The 15,961-nt window shown below is 41.4% G+C and overlaps 2 protein-coding genes across 5 annotated transcripts; one reads left to right on the forward strand and one right to left on the reverse strand.

Moving 5' to 3' along the window:
* The first annotated feature begins 747 nt into the window (after window positions 1-747).
* On the forward strand, window positions 748-3,382 carry LOC118312727 (trypsin). The gene is made up of 6 exons (XM_035637572.2): window positions 748-907; window positions 1,126-1,288; window positions 1,574-1,672; window positions 1,783-1,946; window positions 2,789-2,925; window positions 3,018-3,382. Exons 1-6 carry the CDS (start codon window positions 868-870, stop codon window positions 3,168-3,170), a joined length of 756 nt encoding a protein of 251 aa, XP_035493465.1. The 5' UTR covers window positions 748-867; the 3' UTR covers window positions 3,171-3,382.
* Window positions 3,383-3,448: 66 nt separating this feature from the next.
* On the reverse strand, window positions 3,449-15,447 carry cblc (Cbl proto-oncogene C, E3 ubiquitin protein ligase). Of its 4 annotated transcripts, none has more exons than XM_035637471.2 (14): window positions 15,264-15,444; window positions 14,292-14,939; window positions 9,623-9,769; window positions 9,372-9,528; window positions 9,112-9,233; window positions 8,386-8,523; window positions 8,200-8,287; window positions 7,899-8,030; window positions 6,309-6,494; window positions 5,927-6,079; window positions 5,660-5,715; window positions 4,967-5,053; window positions 4,735-4,790; window positions 3,449-4,095 (listed from the first exon to the last, which is right to left on the reverse strand). In XM_035637471.2, exons 2-14 carry the CDS (start codon window positions 14,642-14,644, stop codon window positions 3,962-3,964), a joined length of 1,809 nt encoding a protein of 602 aa, XP_035493364.2. In that variant the 5' UTR covers window positions 14,645-14,939; window positions 15,264-15,444; the 3' UTR covers window positions 3,449-3,961. The 4 variants fall into 4 exon arrangements, with proteins under 4 accessions (XP_035493364.2, XP_035493355.2, XP_035493384.2 ...); XM_035637462.2 differs by having other exon boundaries at window positions 14,292-15,032; XM_035637491.2 differs by having other exon boundaries at window positions 4,967-5,050; window positions 14,292-15,447.
* Between the last annotated feature and the right edge of the window lie 514 nt (window positions 15,448-15,961).

A 15,961-nucleotide genomic window follows, 5' to 3' on the forward strand; every position in this document is an offset into this window, starting at 1 on the left:
CCTCTTTTCCTGCCCTGTAAAATGACCTTGTCTTTTTATGTGCCACGTTCATCCTGCTGATAAATGAGCAACATTTAACATGTTGGTTTTTTTTTTAACCAAAGATCATTTTGTAGACTTGTGGCACCTGTTACATAAATGCAGCTGTTTATTTGTGACAACTTAGCAAATGGCACCATTAATGATTGTAACCATCTGTGTTTCATATATACAGTTATAAAACAAAACAGCAGAATGACTTGAACTTCTAATTTCTTGGCTTCTAACTGCTCAATGACACTAGGCAAACAGCACAGCATGTTTTTTTTTTTTTGCTTCTGAGACACCAGATGAGTTCTTTCTCACCTCTTTATCACCTGCTCTTGCTCAAGGGCAACCAAAAGCGTTGCCAACTAACAGCACATTTACTAATGTTTTTACTTTATTTTTTAATATCTTTAATCAAAACTATGATTAACAATGCAACTATTGCTGTAACAATACAAAAAAGGGATTATATAACTGTTTTCACAGTTTGTATAGTGTGGCTGACAATTAGTGACGCAAAAGAGAGCCATGAACAGGTGTTAGATATTGGAGACCACATTTGTAAAGAAAGGGCACAGATGACACGACCACAGGGGGTGAGTGGGTGCGTGCAGGGGGAGGGGGGCAGAAGTGTGCAAATAAAAAAACAGGAGCTTGATAAGAGAGTAGATGTGGGTTGATGCTGAGTGCCAAGTGCGAAGATAGAGATGGTGTCAACAGAGAGAGGGTTTTGGAGGGCGGGGGGCAGAGGAGTAGGTAAGGTTGGGTGCATTGGGGCTGCTGGGATATAAATATGAGCTGGGGTGTGTCCAGGTGTCTTCTGATCATTCACCAGACACCATGAGACTCCTGGCTCTGCTGCTGATGGTTGGAGCTGCTGGTAAAGTCGCGCAAATAAAATCATTCACTAAGATGTAGATATATATTTACATATCTGAACACATACTTACACATAGGAGAACACATACACATGCACAGCAATTTATTGATGTTGACAAGTTGTGGATAAAGACTGTTGCTCTCTGTCTCTCCCATGTGTGTGTGTGTGTGTGTGTGTGTGTGTGTGTGTGTGTGTGTGTGTGTGCGTGTGTGTGACAGCGGCAGTGGCAGTTCCCCGTGAGGATGGACGGATCATTGGCGGGCAGGAGTGCGAGCCTCACTCGCGTCCATACATGGCTTCCCTCAACTATGGCTACCACTTCTGTGGTGGGGTGCTCATCAACAAACAGTGGGTGCTGTCTGTTGCCCACTGCTGGTACAAGTAAGCATACACTGATGGAGAACTATATATTATTAAAGGCATTATTATCTCTTCTTTACATTTTTACATTTTTACAATTTACCATTTTAAATAAAAAATAAAAATCTATTGGTGGAAAATTATTGATTTTTACTTAAGGACCATATGTGGAGGACGTCTGATAGATTTTTAAAAAAGCAGCGCAGTATTAACAAAAGAGGGACAACTGAACTGATATAGAAACATAATACAAGAAAGCGTTTTCTGCTTCCACATATTTCGAGTATATTTCACATCTTGTCTCAGTCCCTATGCCATGCAGATCATGCTGGGAGAACACAATGTGCGAGTGTTTGAGGGCACTGAGCAGCTCATGAAGACCGACACCATCATCTGGCATCCAGAGTAAGTGATAAAATGAACTCTCTCGCCTGAGAATCTTCTTGTTTTTTTTCGTTTTTGTTTTTTGCATTCTACATAATTTAATGATCCTTTTTATATTTCTCTGTGTGCAGTTATGACTACCAGACTCTGGATTATGACATCATGCTGATCAAGCTCTTCCACCCTGTGGAGGTGACCGAGGCAGTTGCACCCATCCCATTGGCCAAAGGCTGCCCAATGGGGGGGCTCTCCTGCTCGGTGTCTGGCTGGGGAAACAGTGCCATGGGTGGCGAGGGTGGGTTTTTAATAGTGATTAAGAGATATTAATTATGCAACACCCGCAGCTATATAGTGTGCAATGTACTAAACATGGCTCGCCACATGCTTTGTGGGAAAAATGATAGCACAGTCTGTTACTTTACATAATATTGTGGTTCAGGTGCTTTACTTACTTATTTTTTCGTTTTATGGTATTTCAGACACAGAATTTATATATATATAGTCAGTTCAATACATTACTTTAAGTACAGTTCATTGATAAAACTACCGGAACATGTTTCCTTTGTGGTATTGCTCTTATTATTTAAGTAAAGTATCAGACAATTTGGGCAGGGATTAACTGCATGCATCACTGCCTTTTTAATTCTACCACTTGGGGCAACCAAAGTTATATATTTTTTAAATTCTACACATAGAGGCTTTAAATGAGACATTTGGTGATATTCAAGCTGTTCTGATGGTCAACTAATCCAATTGTACTGGAACCCGTGATGTATTAATCCCGGTAACAACACGTACTGTCTGTGCAGATAAAGCCTGATATAGCTTTGCATGAGGCTTGTGTTAAAAACACATAAATGAACCACCCGCTGCACTGCACATGATCACACTGAACAAACTGCAATGCATATTGCACACACACTGTCCTACTTCTGTGAATACACCATCCTGCACCCAGTCTGCAGCTGAAAACAGTCCCTAACAAACACATCATTTACAAATGTTTAAGTAACCTTTGCAAGAAACTATGGTGTCTTGGTTTTAATGTTTTCATGGGATATATCGAAAAATATATAAAAAGTAGGATATTACCAAGCCTTATCCTGTGACATGTCTCTGTGTCCCCCCTGGTTACAGTGAACCTGCCCATCCATCTGCAGTGTTTGGACGTGCCAATACTTGATGACAAGCAATGTGAGAATGCCTATCCTGGCATGATTTCGCCAAGGATGATGTGTGCCGGACACATGGAGGGAGGCAAAAGTCCTTGCAATGTGAGTTTTTTAGTAAATTACACCCCATAAAATGTACAGGACTCAAAGCTCTGTCGAAGAATTCTTCACTGTATACATTCACTGTTTGTCAGGGGGACTCCGGCAGCCCTCTGGTGTGTGCTGGAGAACTCCAGGGCCTGGTGTCATGGGGTCAGGGATGTGCCCTACCGAACTACCCTGTCGTCTTCGTCAAGTTGTGCGAGTACCAGCGTTGGATTCAAGACGTTCTGGCAGCCAACGCCTGAAGAAAGTTTTCCCTCCTCACTTCATTCAACTTGCATTCCTCCTTCCCTCGCCCACTAAATCACCACTAATTCCTATTTTCAGCTCCCACTTTTATTTTTCCTTCTTTCTCTGGTGCCTTGTCTCCTTTGACGTTTTCCTCCTGACACATCCTGACTCCACACACATGTGGCAGAACATAAAAATACCAAAATAAAACCACTTGGTATGATGAGTTGCCTTTTCATTTGTCTGTCAGTAATAGGGGAGAAAAAAAAGAAACCATGTAGAAAAACTCAAATGCGTGTCAGTTACGGGTTTATTCTTTTGCTTTAGTACCGTAAAAGGTTGTTTGTTTGATCTACACCTTTATTCACTTTTCCCATTTCAATTTCATGGGTTAAATGACGAAGTAGCATATTTCTTATGTTTCAACTCTCAAGGGTTTGATTGCCCCTGTTCATTCCTCCACATAATTACATTTTCAAATATCAAGCCTTTCATTTGTTTCTATTATTGGATAGAGGCTCAGAAAATGCTTTAATTATGAAGAAGAAAGACGTGCGTCAGGGTTCGGTGGAGAATCCGTGCTGAACCTACTGTGGAGATAATGGCAGTGTGATTATTCAACAGTAGGAAGCCTCAGTGGACAAGGTTTCTGTCGGTCCAGCCCACACGTCTCAACTTCAGCAGTGCAGCAGAAACATGTGGTCAACTACAGTCTAACATGAAAACCATTTTCATATTCTCTGAGGGCGGATTTCTTGAAGCTTCTGAGTCTTTGTTTCGCCGTGGGTCTCTCTTTGTGTTTTCGTCAGGATGACATTGTTCTCGTCATCTCACACAGATCATATTTGTCTTTTCTGGGGCCGGTTCTCCTTTCCTCCCTCTCCTTATGTGTTCTCCTCTCTCTGACTGGGTGGGCGGGTCCGAGCCACGCGGCTCCACCTACACACGAGCACAAAAAGATCAAAGTCATTCCACAATGTTTAAATCACACAAAATATCTAAAAGACTAAGAAGATATGTCGCATAATCATATTCTATCATTTGAGAATCTTCTGGTTCTGCTGCGAAAATACTTCATTTAGAAATGATCGTTACAAAAACAGCAACTCTGATAGAATGAATTGCATTTGTAGTAACTTTAGATGTGTCAGTAAAAACATCAACTGTTGAACTGCACCGCAATAATTGCAAAAAGGTAGGATTAATAACAAGATTGATTCAAAAAGCATAATGACAAATACAAGTATAAGATGGGTAAGCTTTGAAGGAGGAAAAAAAAGTAATGCCCACATAATTCTATAATTTTCTGTCTTTTGTGTGTAAGAACTCAAACTTACATTTTTAATTTTCATAACGCAACCTATAGTGAGGACCATCCGTGAAATGAAACATGCAGTTTGTAGTCTTAATAATGTTCTGTCAGTGAAAATTGAGGGAAAGCCTCAATGTCATTGGTTTCCACGGGGACGCATGACAAAACAATAAAATCTTGTGAACGTTCTAGAATAATCTCTCACCTCAGTTTAGTTGAACACTGATTGTGCATAGTAACAAAGGTCACAAGGTGCCATAACTCACTGTTAACAACCCGCTGGGATGCAGACGACAAAGTTGCTTCTGTGAAGTATTCGGCGCTGTTTGAAACCAAACAACACAAGACCATATGGAGGTGAATGAAGTGCTTAGCACGAACAACGAGGCGTGACAGGCTTCACTTGAGGATTGTTATGGGTGAAAACATCAGAGCACAGGTGGAAAATACTGGTGTATTGCAGAACTGTAAGTCTCAATGGAGACTGCTGTCAATCACCTGTGGGAGAGTTGGTGCGGCATAGGCGACGTCAGCCCCCCAGGGTCCCCCTCCTCACTGCTGTGTGACTCCTCCCTGTGACACCTACTGGAAAGCACATTTGACATTTTATTGAATTTTTCAACATTTTACATATTACTCATATTATGTTCTTCTTTAATAACTGTTGATGCATAAAATCCGTGTCAATGGAAATTAACATGGGCCCCCCTAACAGGAAAGAATATATAGCGTGATCTAATAAAATTAGGAAATGAATCAGCAATAACATAAACTGCAACACTTGAATTCTTAAGAAAGACATCTCTGCACTTACAATCAGCTACATTAAATATTTTTTTGTAATTGTGATCATTTCTGTGTCATGGCACATTAGCTGGTGAGAATAATATGGACATTCTTCTTGTTATTTATATATATATATATACAGAAAAAATGATTCATGTACACCCTTCCAAGACATGCCATAACAACTACCCAAGTGCAACTTGGTTGGAGGATCCTGTCATAGTTCCCTCATAGAAAATAAGAACCAAGTTCATGCTGAATAAATAAATATAAATAAAGCTATTATGTCAAGAAACTCATCTCAGTAGCTACAAGGGACTCTGTAAATCTCCTGCTGCGTGCCCAGATTTCACAACTCCTCAACGCTTTCTAGTGTACATGTTGACAAGTACAGCAGCGTCTCACCTGTTAATGTTTGCCTTTTGTTTGTGTCTCCTACGTGCTTCATTGACACCGTGAGTCTGCTCAAGAGAGGAAACATGTCACAAAGATTGCGCAGGCACAGACACCCCTTCACTTTGCCGGCGAGTCCCTGCAACACTTGATGCATGAATTAACATTTCTGAGAGATTCGTGTCTGTGGGCACTGGAGCAAGTTATCGCCACCATCAAACTGCCAAGACGTAATACAGGAACAATATGCAAAACAGCGTGAGAGTCCGTGGAACTTACCGAACTGGAGTGGGAGTGTTTGGCCAGCGTCTTGGTTTCTGATGTCGCTGGCCGGCGGGTGGGAGGTGAATAGCGTGGGGTTGTGCTGTTTTTAGTGGGCAGAGGTGGAGCGCAGAGGCGGGAGCTGGGCACTTGGTAATCCAAACTTGAGAACTGTTGGTAAGAGCAAGACTAAATGAAGTTGGCATCCAGTGAGCATTAATCTTTAACTTTTTCTTCATCATTGCAGAACATGACTTGGTAGAGACAGAGGGAGCCTAGGAGGTTGGATGAAGATGCATGTACCAGTTTTAATTATAAGCTACAATTTTCTAAACTAAAGCCACTTTCAGGTGAACGCTGAACAAAACAAAAGGGCACGCGCAGAAATATATTCACACACCTTCCTCAAGGCCATTTCTTTTACCACGAGTTCAATGTCCTCGTGGTCCTCCTCCTCGGCATCCTCCTCCTCCTCCTCCTCCTCCTCCCGGTGACCGCTGCCTGGCAGGTAGGGCTCGACGAGTATGGACTCTGTCCCTCTGATGTCACAGCGACAGTATGGACACGTGTTGTCGGCAGACTTCTTCTGGATAGTTACGGGTGACAGGTCGCAGCCATGGAAACACTTTTTGAGTTTAAAGAGCCTCAGTCACACATTGTCTTGAGAGCAGTCTTTTGAACTGCACATAGTGGAATATGTGGGCTTGTCTTCGAAGAAAAGGGCACCAGTTTTTAGAAAGATGAAGAAGGTGGAAAATACCACGTTCAACAGACAGTGTAGATTGTGGTCTTGCACAAACCTAAACCAGATAAAGGTCAATTCTTTCTGATTTCTTTTATTGCTCGAGCATAAAGGCTTTCAGATTGCTCTCTTTTACTACAACCAAAGTGGCTGTTATTTTCTCAATGCTAATGCAGGTCATTGTATTATTGTATGTACTGTATGTAAACTTTGCTTGATCACAATCTAGACTAGACCTCAGCTTTTCCATTGTGGATTGGTGCCCACAAAGCATATCTAATTTTCTTTTTTTATGCCCTCCCCTCCTCTCTGTCTCTAACGTACAGACAGACACGTGTGACTGACATGGTTCTAAGAGGATGTGAGCCTGAGCTCACACAGGAAGTCCTCAGCTAAATGTCAAGACATACCGCGCCTTTGCAGATATAAACACCTCTTCTCCAGTCTCACATTAGTGGATATCTCAAATGTCAGTCTATCATCCATAGAGAAAGCAGGAAGTTGGGGGGAAGCTATGTTGCAATTGTTGTTGTTGTTTTCTCTATGAGGATTTGATTTGGAATGCAAGGTGAATTTATGTTGTAAAAAATACAAAACCAAAGAAAACAAAACAAGTGGGATAAAACTATTGGATGATTTAACAAGTGCAGTAGTTCCACCTTCACTTTGATTTATTTTTTTACTTTGAGGCTACTTTTCCCCCACACATTTTTCAAACTAAAGAAAGTTTTACATTACCCAAAGAGCTGTTCCTCAATTCTATATTTCAATACATCATTGTGCGTAGGCAGAACAGTTCCATGGTTTGAAATGAATGAATAATCCATGTGAAAAGAGATAAGGCTTTTCAAGGTGTAGTATCAGGTATGTGCAGAAACGTTCTTTTGTCTCACATTTTATAAAAGCAGCATTGGTTTGTGACAGTTATTTCACATAACAAAGCATTTGCATATCACTCACATGCTTTGTTAAACACAGAGCCTATTTTTTGACATGAACTGCAAACCACTTGCACATAACCAGCATTATTATTGACGAATGAATAACGAACAGCCACAACGGCAAAGCTGTTGTTAAGGTTGGCTTGAATCCAATTTAGTATTACCAGACAGTTTCGCTGCACTGGACTCAAAATCAACTGTTACGGTAACAGTCTTGGTTTAACACGACAGTATGAGCATGTGGTTTCTCATGAAAGTGGATGGATGTACGACACACTATAATGATGAAGTGGTTGGGGGTTCATACCTGCCAGCCTGTCAGGCAGGGTTGGCACAGGAGATGCCCACAGGGTTGAATACGAGTGTCCTTATCCCGCTCTGTACAGATCTTGCACAGCTGGAAGGTGCTGCCGATCTCACAGTAAAGCTCATACTGCTCCTGTCGGGTGTTGCAATGGTGGTGAGGTCAGTCAGCGACAACACAGAAAATGATAAGGGGAAATTACATCTCAGGGTATGATCTAGGTTTTGTCTTGGCAAAGCTTCAGGATTGCTGCTGGAGCTCCGCTGTAAAACTGATAAGGAGGTACAAAGTGCGTCCCCCTCACTTCTGTAACTCTGACTTTGCCCCTCTGGAATGGTTCACACAAGCTCGTCAGGTCGGGGGCCATGTCACGGCCATCTGGGTACAGGTAGCTACAAGGCACAGAAACAGACACCACTTGGAGAAAACGCACACACACACACACACAAGGGGATAATAAAATCAGAGAGCAGTGTGTGCATGTCCTAACCAGCCCTCACTGAAGCCTTCAAGGAGTGCTTGGTAGAGAGGTGTATTCTGAGGGATTGTTTGGACGATGCCACCATCAGTGGTCACGTGACCAATCGCCCACTGGCCCATTCTTGTGCAGCTTAGACGGAAGATATAGCTGTGAGAGAAAGAGATCCTTGTAAATCACGCTGAGATAAACTACTGTAATTTTGATCAGGATCTAGTTCTATATTTTCTTCATTTGTCCAATAAATTTCCTCTGAGTCTTAAAACACGGATAACATTCATTCTAGAATATACTCACTGTTTGACACTGGGACCATGCCTAATTGTTCATTTACATATTTTCATGGAATTGGAAAAATTCTTCAATACTGTTTAAGCTGGAAAGCTTGAAATTTATTGCCATGTGCTGTATCGGCCAGAAATTCGAGGGTAAAAGAAATACAGTGTACTTACGAATAGATCAAAAAGTAATAAATCAATCCTCTTCCTCTGCTGAATTCTTAAACTCTTCATGATACATAGCCAAGTACTTACACATTGCTGGAGTGCTGTGCTTCTATGTGGCTTCAAGGACCTATACTTTTTTCCACGACCGAGCTCAGTTGGGAGACTTGATGTAACTCTCTATCCATCAAACCTCGACAGTGCTATTTGATAAACAGTATGAGATACGGCGATGCAGATCAACACTGCTTTTTCTGACGAGTTCATCCGAGTTTGTCACTGTGCACGTCCTCACCTTCCAGGCCTGTGCAGGTAGTGTCCCAGACGAGCTACGACCTGGTCATAGGTGAGGAAGGCCATGTAGCCTGGATGAGTCACTGCCAGCTGGTTCCAGTTCCTTAGAAGTGACTTCCAGGGCTAAAGGGGGAGATGAGGAAATACTCAGGAGGAGAGAATAGTTTGACGTTATCGGAAATATGCTTATTTGTATTCTTGCTGATAGTTGAACTATTCCAATGATCAGCTTATCACCTTTACAGGAAATGCGGACCTCACCTGAAACAGTCTAGTGAAGGTGTCAAACTCAAACACAGATATGTGGTCATTGCAGGTGAGATCGATGGTTGACTTGAGAGCCATGGACTCCATCCCTTGCTCAAATGTATGCACACTCCGCAGCTCCTCTTTAAAACGATTCCACTGAACTATACACCTGCCGGAAGACGTCACTGATGTGAATTGAACGTGTGCACGCATAAAAATGCAAAGACAAAATGAAGAAACGACACAAGTACCCACACACTCACTTGTTGCCGAATGAATGCCACCAAAACTTCTCAGCCTCTGCCTTAGTCACCCTGTAGGTGTCACCCTGAAAAGATCCACCTGGAAACAAGGCCTTCATCTCCCACAGCATGTGGCTGAACAGCAGAGACAGTTTGGTCAAGTTTCTCCTGAGAATGAAAGAGACGGCAGACTTTCAGTTGTGCTGCCAAAAATAGAAATAGGTATAGTGTGCTTGGAAAATGGCAATGGGCTACCAACCCCACCCCCCCCCCCCACACCCCCCCAAAAAACTGTGTGTTCTCATAGAAATATATCATTATAAATCATCTTATGAATCGATAACCCATTTGCCTTAAACTGCTGACTCATATCTCACACACCTCTTTATAATATTCTTAAAATCCATAATGCACCTTGCGTCTGCAGAAAAATACTAAATCTTTTATTATTTTGGCATTTTGCTTTCTATTTTCATGACTATTTCAAATTGGGGTTTTTTCGAGGGTTTTAAGTATCTACATAAAGCAGTTTGAATTTAGGATTCAGGTCACAACTGACAGCGTGAGTGTGTGAAATCATAGATGTCAAATCGGACAACAAGGATGTCCATGACAAACTCGAATGGAAATAAATACAAGACTTTAATAGATTTGATATTGTAGTGAAACACACACACACACACACACACACACACACACACACACACACACACACACACAACACACACACACCCACACAGGATGCTCTGTGCTGCATGCTCGTCAGTAAATACCACAAAATGTTCCAGGGGCCAGTGTGTCAGCTCAGGCCAGTATTTACCTCAGTGCTCTTTGAAGCCTCTTTTACACATTCCGTTTAAATTTTTAAACAACTGTTTTTGCACAACTGAGTTCACCTTTAACTGTCATAGAAATATCTTCACATATGTCTCTCTGTCAGCATGCAGCTTGGTACAACACTCAAAAGGGATCAATACAACCAGACCACTACATTCAGAATCAATTCAATAGCACCAGCGGCAAAAGATTCTATGACACCGATTTACATTGTTGCAACATTTGTACCATGTAAATCTCCTAATCTTGGATATATCATTAGGGGAACATTTGATTTTGTCAAATGTGTTCATAGACTTTTTACCATTATGGGGAAAAGAAAACCTCTGAGGTGCCGGTGATAGAAGAGTGTAAAGTGGCAGGAAATGTGTCAGTCACATCTCGTCTTCTGGCTGGGCAGTGTGCTTTAAATTTCATGTGACATATACCGAGATTGTGCTGAACTTAACAGTAAGTAAAGTTTATTATGGATAAATGATTGTGATTCTGTTGGACAATGAATAACGTTACAGTATTCCTTGCACTCCAGCACCCGATAGAAGTCGTCTTTAAAGCCGTGCAAGATTAAATTCTTAACTTACAGTAATCAGAATGACACTGAGTAGAGCGCATACCTCTTCCAAGGCCCAGCAGTCCTCTTATAAAACCACATCTAAATCTGGATTTTTATTTGGATCTGCACCGCATTGCACACACTAATAGATGTCTGTCCCATAAATATGCTTGACTCTTTTTTATCAAGATCCATTAACTATTCCCCGGGGAAAACGGTGAGAATGAAAAAAAAGTTTTTTGATTTTTCTAAAAATATCCTGGATCAGCGCCCAAAAAATATTTCTTGGCCCATGTCCCATCCTCCCACCAAGTTTCGTGGAAATCGGTTCAGCAGTTTTTACGTAATCCATGCAAACTAACTAACTAACTAACTAAATAATGTGCAAACATTCTTTACTTTCGACCTTGCACCTAAAGCCATTTCTGAGTGATCTTAACATTCAAAACTATGCTCATAATCCTTTATTCAAATCGATTCTGCATCTGAGATCTACCATCAGTGGTTATTTTCCTAAAAAGGTGGAATGACTATACATTTTAATTGAAATCCCCAAAAACTTTAGTCGCACCCTGAACATGATGAGGAGATTAAGATATTCACTAATATAATATTTGTCAGTGACAAAGTTGAATCACAACCGTTTTTCAATGAAATGATGACATAATTAAGTCAATTTTAGTCAAGTGTTTACTGTAAGTACAAGTTTGAAGTTTAGTCAGGTATTTTATTATAATTTTATGCCACTTTATATTTATACTTCTACTCCATGATATTTCAGAGGGAAATATTACACTTTTAACTCCACAAATAGTTATAGCTATAGTAACTAATATCCTTACAAAACATATGACGAGATTGTGACGCACTGTTAAGATTAAAGTTGCCTCTTTCACGTGAATGCATGTGCAGTGTGGTACTACTACCTTTAAAGCCTGACTATACTTTCATTTGTGTGGATTCTTCCTCCACCAGTGAAGTAATGTATGAATACGTTTAAATAAATGTTATTAATAAATGTGGCTCAGCTCAAAGGTCCCTTTGTGTAATGGGGTTTGCACATTTGCATGAATGTTTCTAACAGTAAATTCCTGTCACAGTCAAAACTTCCAGCTGCTAAACCTTCCACTCCGTGTTTGTGTCGCCTCCACCATCAGTCTCATCTCACTTCTGTTTTTGAACCTTACAAGACAGCCTTGCAGATATTTCACTTACAAAAGGATGACTATTATTTTACTGTAACGATCCAACATTCAAGGATATTTGAAAAAGGCTGAGCACCCGCAGGTCACTTCCACGAGTCTGATGCAAACCAAACACACAAAAAGAAGACATTATAAAATTATGACAATTCAAAAACGAGAAAGAAACTCATTAGAGGATATTCTAACAGTTTTCTTGACATCTAAACCACATGACACATCACATATTATGAATTTGCTACATGACTGCCCATGCAGATATGGCTGTGGTGAGAAGGCCATCTGTTCTGTTCCTGAAGATGATGCAATAAATCTTTAAATATGGCTTATCTGATATTTAGATTCGGCTGAGGGGGAAAAATTTCACAAAAGCTTCAGTCTCTGTTTCAATTTCCATACATGAATGTTTATTATCCACACAGATCAAGCAGCAGAACTGAGAGACAACGCAAAGCATCTCGCAATATTTGGAGCTCAACAGTGTTTCCACTGACAGCCATGACAAATGGCAGAGATAAAATTCTAGATGACGCCGCTGAAATTTGTAAGAGCACATTAGATAGATAGATGGGTGGATAGATGGACGGACGGACGGACAGACAGATAGACAGACAGACAGATAGATAGATAGATAGATAGCTAGATAGATAGATAGATAGATGGACGGACGGACGGACAGACAAGACAGACAGATGGATTGATAGATAGATAGATGGACGGATAGACAGACAGACAGATGGATTGATAGATAGGTAGATAGATGGACGGACGGACAGACAGACAGACAGATGGATAGATAGATAGATGGACGGACGGACGGACAGACAGATAGACAGATGGATAGATAGATAGATGGACGGACGGACGGACAGACAGACAGATAGATAGATAGATAGATAGATAGATAGATAGATAGATGGACGGACGGACAGACAGACAGACAGATGGATAGATAGATAGAATATGATATCCATTAATACATCTCTTTGTACATACACTGAGACAACTGTCTCTTTTAGGACAGACACACTCTCTCTGAAGCTGCTCACATTCCGATCATGTTGTTGCCCCTTCTAGTTTTTTTTATCCACATTAGCATCACAAAGATGTGGGCTTTGTCTCTTTTTTCCACCTTCATTATTAGTAGTCCCAACAGGATCGAAGTCCAGACTCCAACTAAAAAGTGACTCTATACAGCGACTCCAAAAAACACATCCACTTTAGCCAAACAACAAACTTAGAGAATGTGCCCATTATTTTATTTGCCTCAGGTAGAGTGTGACGCTCACAGAATTTAAAATTCGTATTCAAAAGAGTAGGGGATAATCCGCAGACCTCACTACGCAGTTTTCATCAGAACCGTGGGAACTGTCGAATTCCCGGAGTAACGGACACACTGCCTCTTCAGAGAGATGTCGCTGTTGATTTTTTTTTATAAATGAAAATGTTCTAATGCCGTGAGCAACACATATGAAATTCCTTTCAAACTTTTCATTGTAGAGTGGCTGATCAGAGGTCATATCTCAAATTGTCGAAAATTAAACCAAATCTCTCTGCATTGCGGCAAAAATATTAAAAAGAAGGTATGACATTATTTTTCATGCTGCATGACTGTTGAAAAATGTATTTAATGAATCTATGAACTGTTAAATGGTCATTGCCTGAGGTCTGCAAACCCAACGTGCTTTTTTCCAAATCTTGCTTTGTCGGACCAACTGTCCAAAACCTAAATATATTTATATATTTATCAACTTAGATAAAAAAAAAATCATCAAATCTTCACATTCAAGATTTTTGTTGTTGTATTTTGGGTTAAATTCTTGTTGTTGCCAATTCCTTTTCAACTAATGGACAAATTGTTTCGCCTCTAAGAATGTTTCAACGCAAAAATTAAAGTGGAACCGAATAGTGAATGAAGCACTTTATCTAATTGCATCAACCTTTTTAGAGTCAAAAACACTGTAAATCCAAAAACATCCATCCAAAGGATCTGTGCATCTCTTTACAGTGATTATTGTTTCAAAACCAACACTCCCTGCTAACATATGCTTGCATCTAAACCGTATGCACAGTGAGCGTCAGTCAGGAGCCCTCTTACCTGTAGCTGGATGTCTCCTCAAATATCTTTTCCCGTCCCTCTTTGAACAGCAGCACGGCCCGCTCTGTCTTATCCAGCAGGTTTCTGACATGGATCCTCAGGTAGCTGGCCTCGTCACCCCGGGGCACCTGTCCGCCTGCGGCCTTGGAGCCTCTGTAGGGCTCCCAAACCTGCAGGAGCAGTGCTGCCGTCTCAGATACCAGCTCTGGCAGGTACGGCGGACTGTTCCTCAGACCCAGCCGGGGATTAGTGCACAGCTCTTGGAGCTTGTCCAGTCTTCTGAGGGCCTTGTCCACCAGCCTTCGGTCCGCGCTCAGGGGGGGCTGCGAGTTTGAACCAGCTGCCGCCATCATTTCGCTCTCGTGAACCAAAAACTACTTTAAATGTCTATCTGTCTGTGTTCATGAGTGGGGGAGTAACAAAAATAACAAATGTCCTAGTGTGCTAGGAGGTGTGATGTCTCAGCATCTTGATGTGTGTGGATTGACACTGGCTATTTGTTGTCTTTGCAATGGTTTTCATGAGTTCTCAGCTCCAACTGAGAAGTACACATCTTAGCCTCTCCATACAGCGTCCGTCCTTGGTCCACATTATTGCAAATACAACAGCGTTACATCGAGCAGGAGCGGACATGTGCAGTTACAGGATCTTCAAAAAAAAAAAAAATACATCCAAACCTGAGAACTTCCATTCAAACCCGCCACTGCTGTTTGTTTGTAGCTTCACAGTCCTGTGTCAAAGCTTAAGAAAGAAATAAGAAAAAAAATTCACAGGGTCGGCTTCGGGGCGACACGCGGTGTCAACTATGGAAAAAAGAGTGAACTAAACACAAAGGCAGGACTGACTTTTAACTTTTATCATCCCACTCCTTTCTCTCCACCCTGACTCTACTCATTCAGTCTTGGTTGCCAACTAGTTGACCTTGGTTATATTTATGCATACACAGCAGTCCAATATTCTATATGTACTCACAGTGCAGCGGAAACATGCTCTCTGTCCTTGCCACAAAGGTTTGCTTTTTCTTCTCTGTCTCTCTTTCTCGATGTCACCCTCTCTCTGTCTCTCTTCTGCCTTTGATTGGTTTCCTGGTTTCAGCCAGACAAACAGGTTTGTTTCTGTGCTCTACTACTCAGGCAGGCCAGCACACACACACACACACACACACACACACACACACATAGAGAGAGAGGGAGAGAGAGAAAGGGGGGGGGGGGGAGTGAAAGACAGAGAGGTGTGGACTCAAAACTAAACATTTACTGAGAATGAAAGCAGGAGCCGCAAGACCTGAGTACCAGTATCCAGACAGGTAGACGACTCACTAACAGACAGGAGGCCTGGGAAATTCAGGCAAGGGTCAAGGTTCGGCAACTCAAAGAGCTCCTGTGGTCGGGATATAAAAAGAAGGAGCATCACCTTCAACTAACTGTCAGCAGGGAACAGTGTTTACTGTGTAATGAAATGGACTGAGCTGGCTTTTTGAGTGAACTGTCGCTTGTTATTTTTACCCGGGAATCTTTGGACAGATATGAATGGATCTCAGATGAGGTATCTCAATTACTCAGCCTCTAATGTTTCCTCTAGCTCCTCTATGAAGATGACATTTGTTGTTATGAGCAAAATGACTACAAAAAAATGTTGGATGAATGACCACAAAATTTGATATACCCATC

This window comes from Scophthalmus maximus, chromosome 1 (assembly GCF_022379125.1).
Source record: "Scophthalmus maximus strain ysfricsl-2021 chromosome 1, ASM2237912v1, whole genome shotgun sequence".
Lineage (NCBI taxonomy): Eukaryota > Metazoa > Chordata > Actinopteri > Pleuronectiformes > Scophthalmidae > Scophthalmus > Scophthalmus maximus.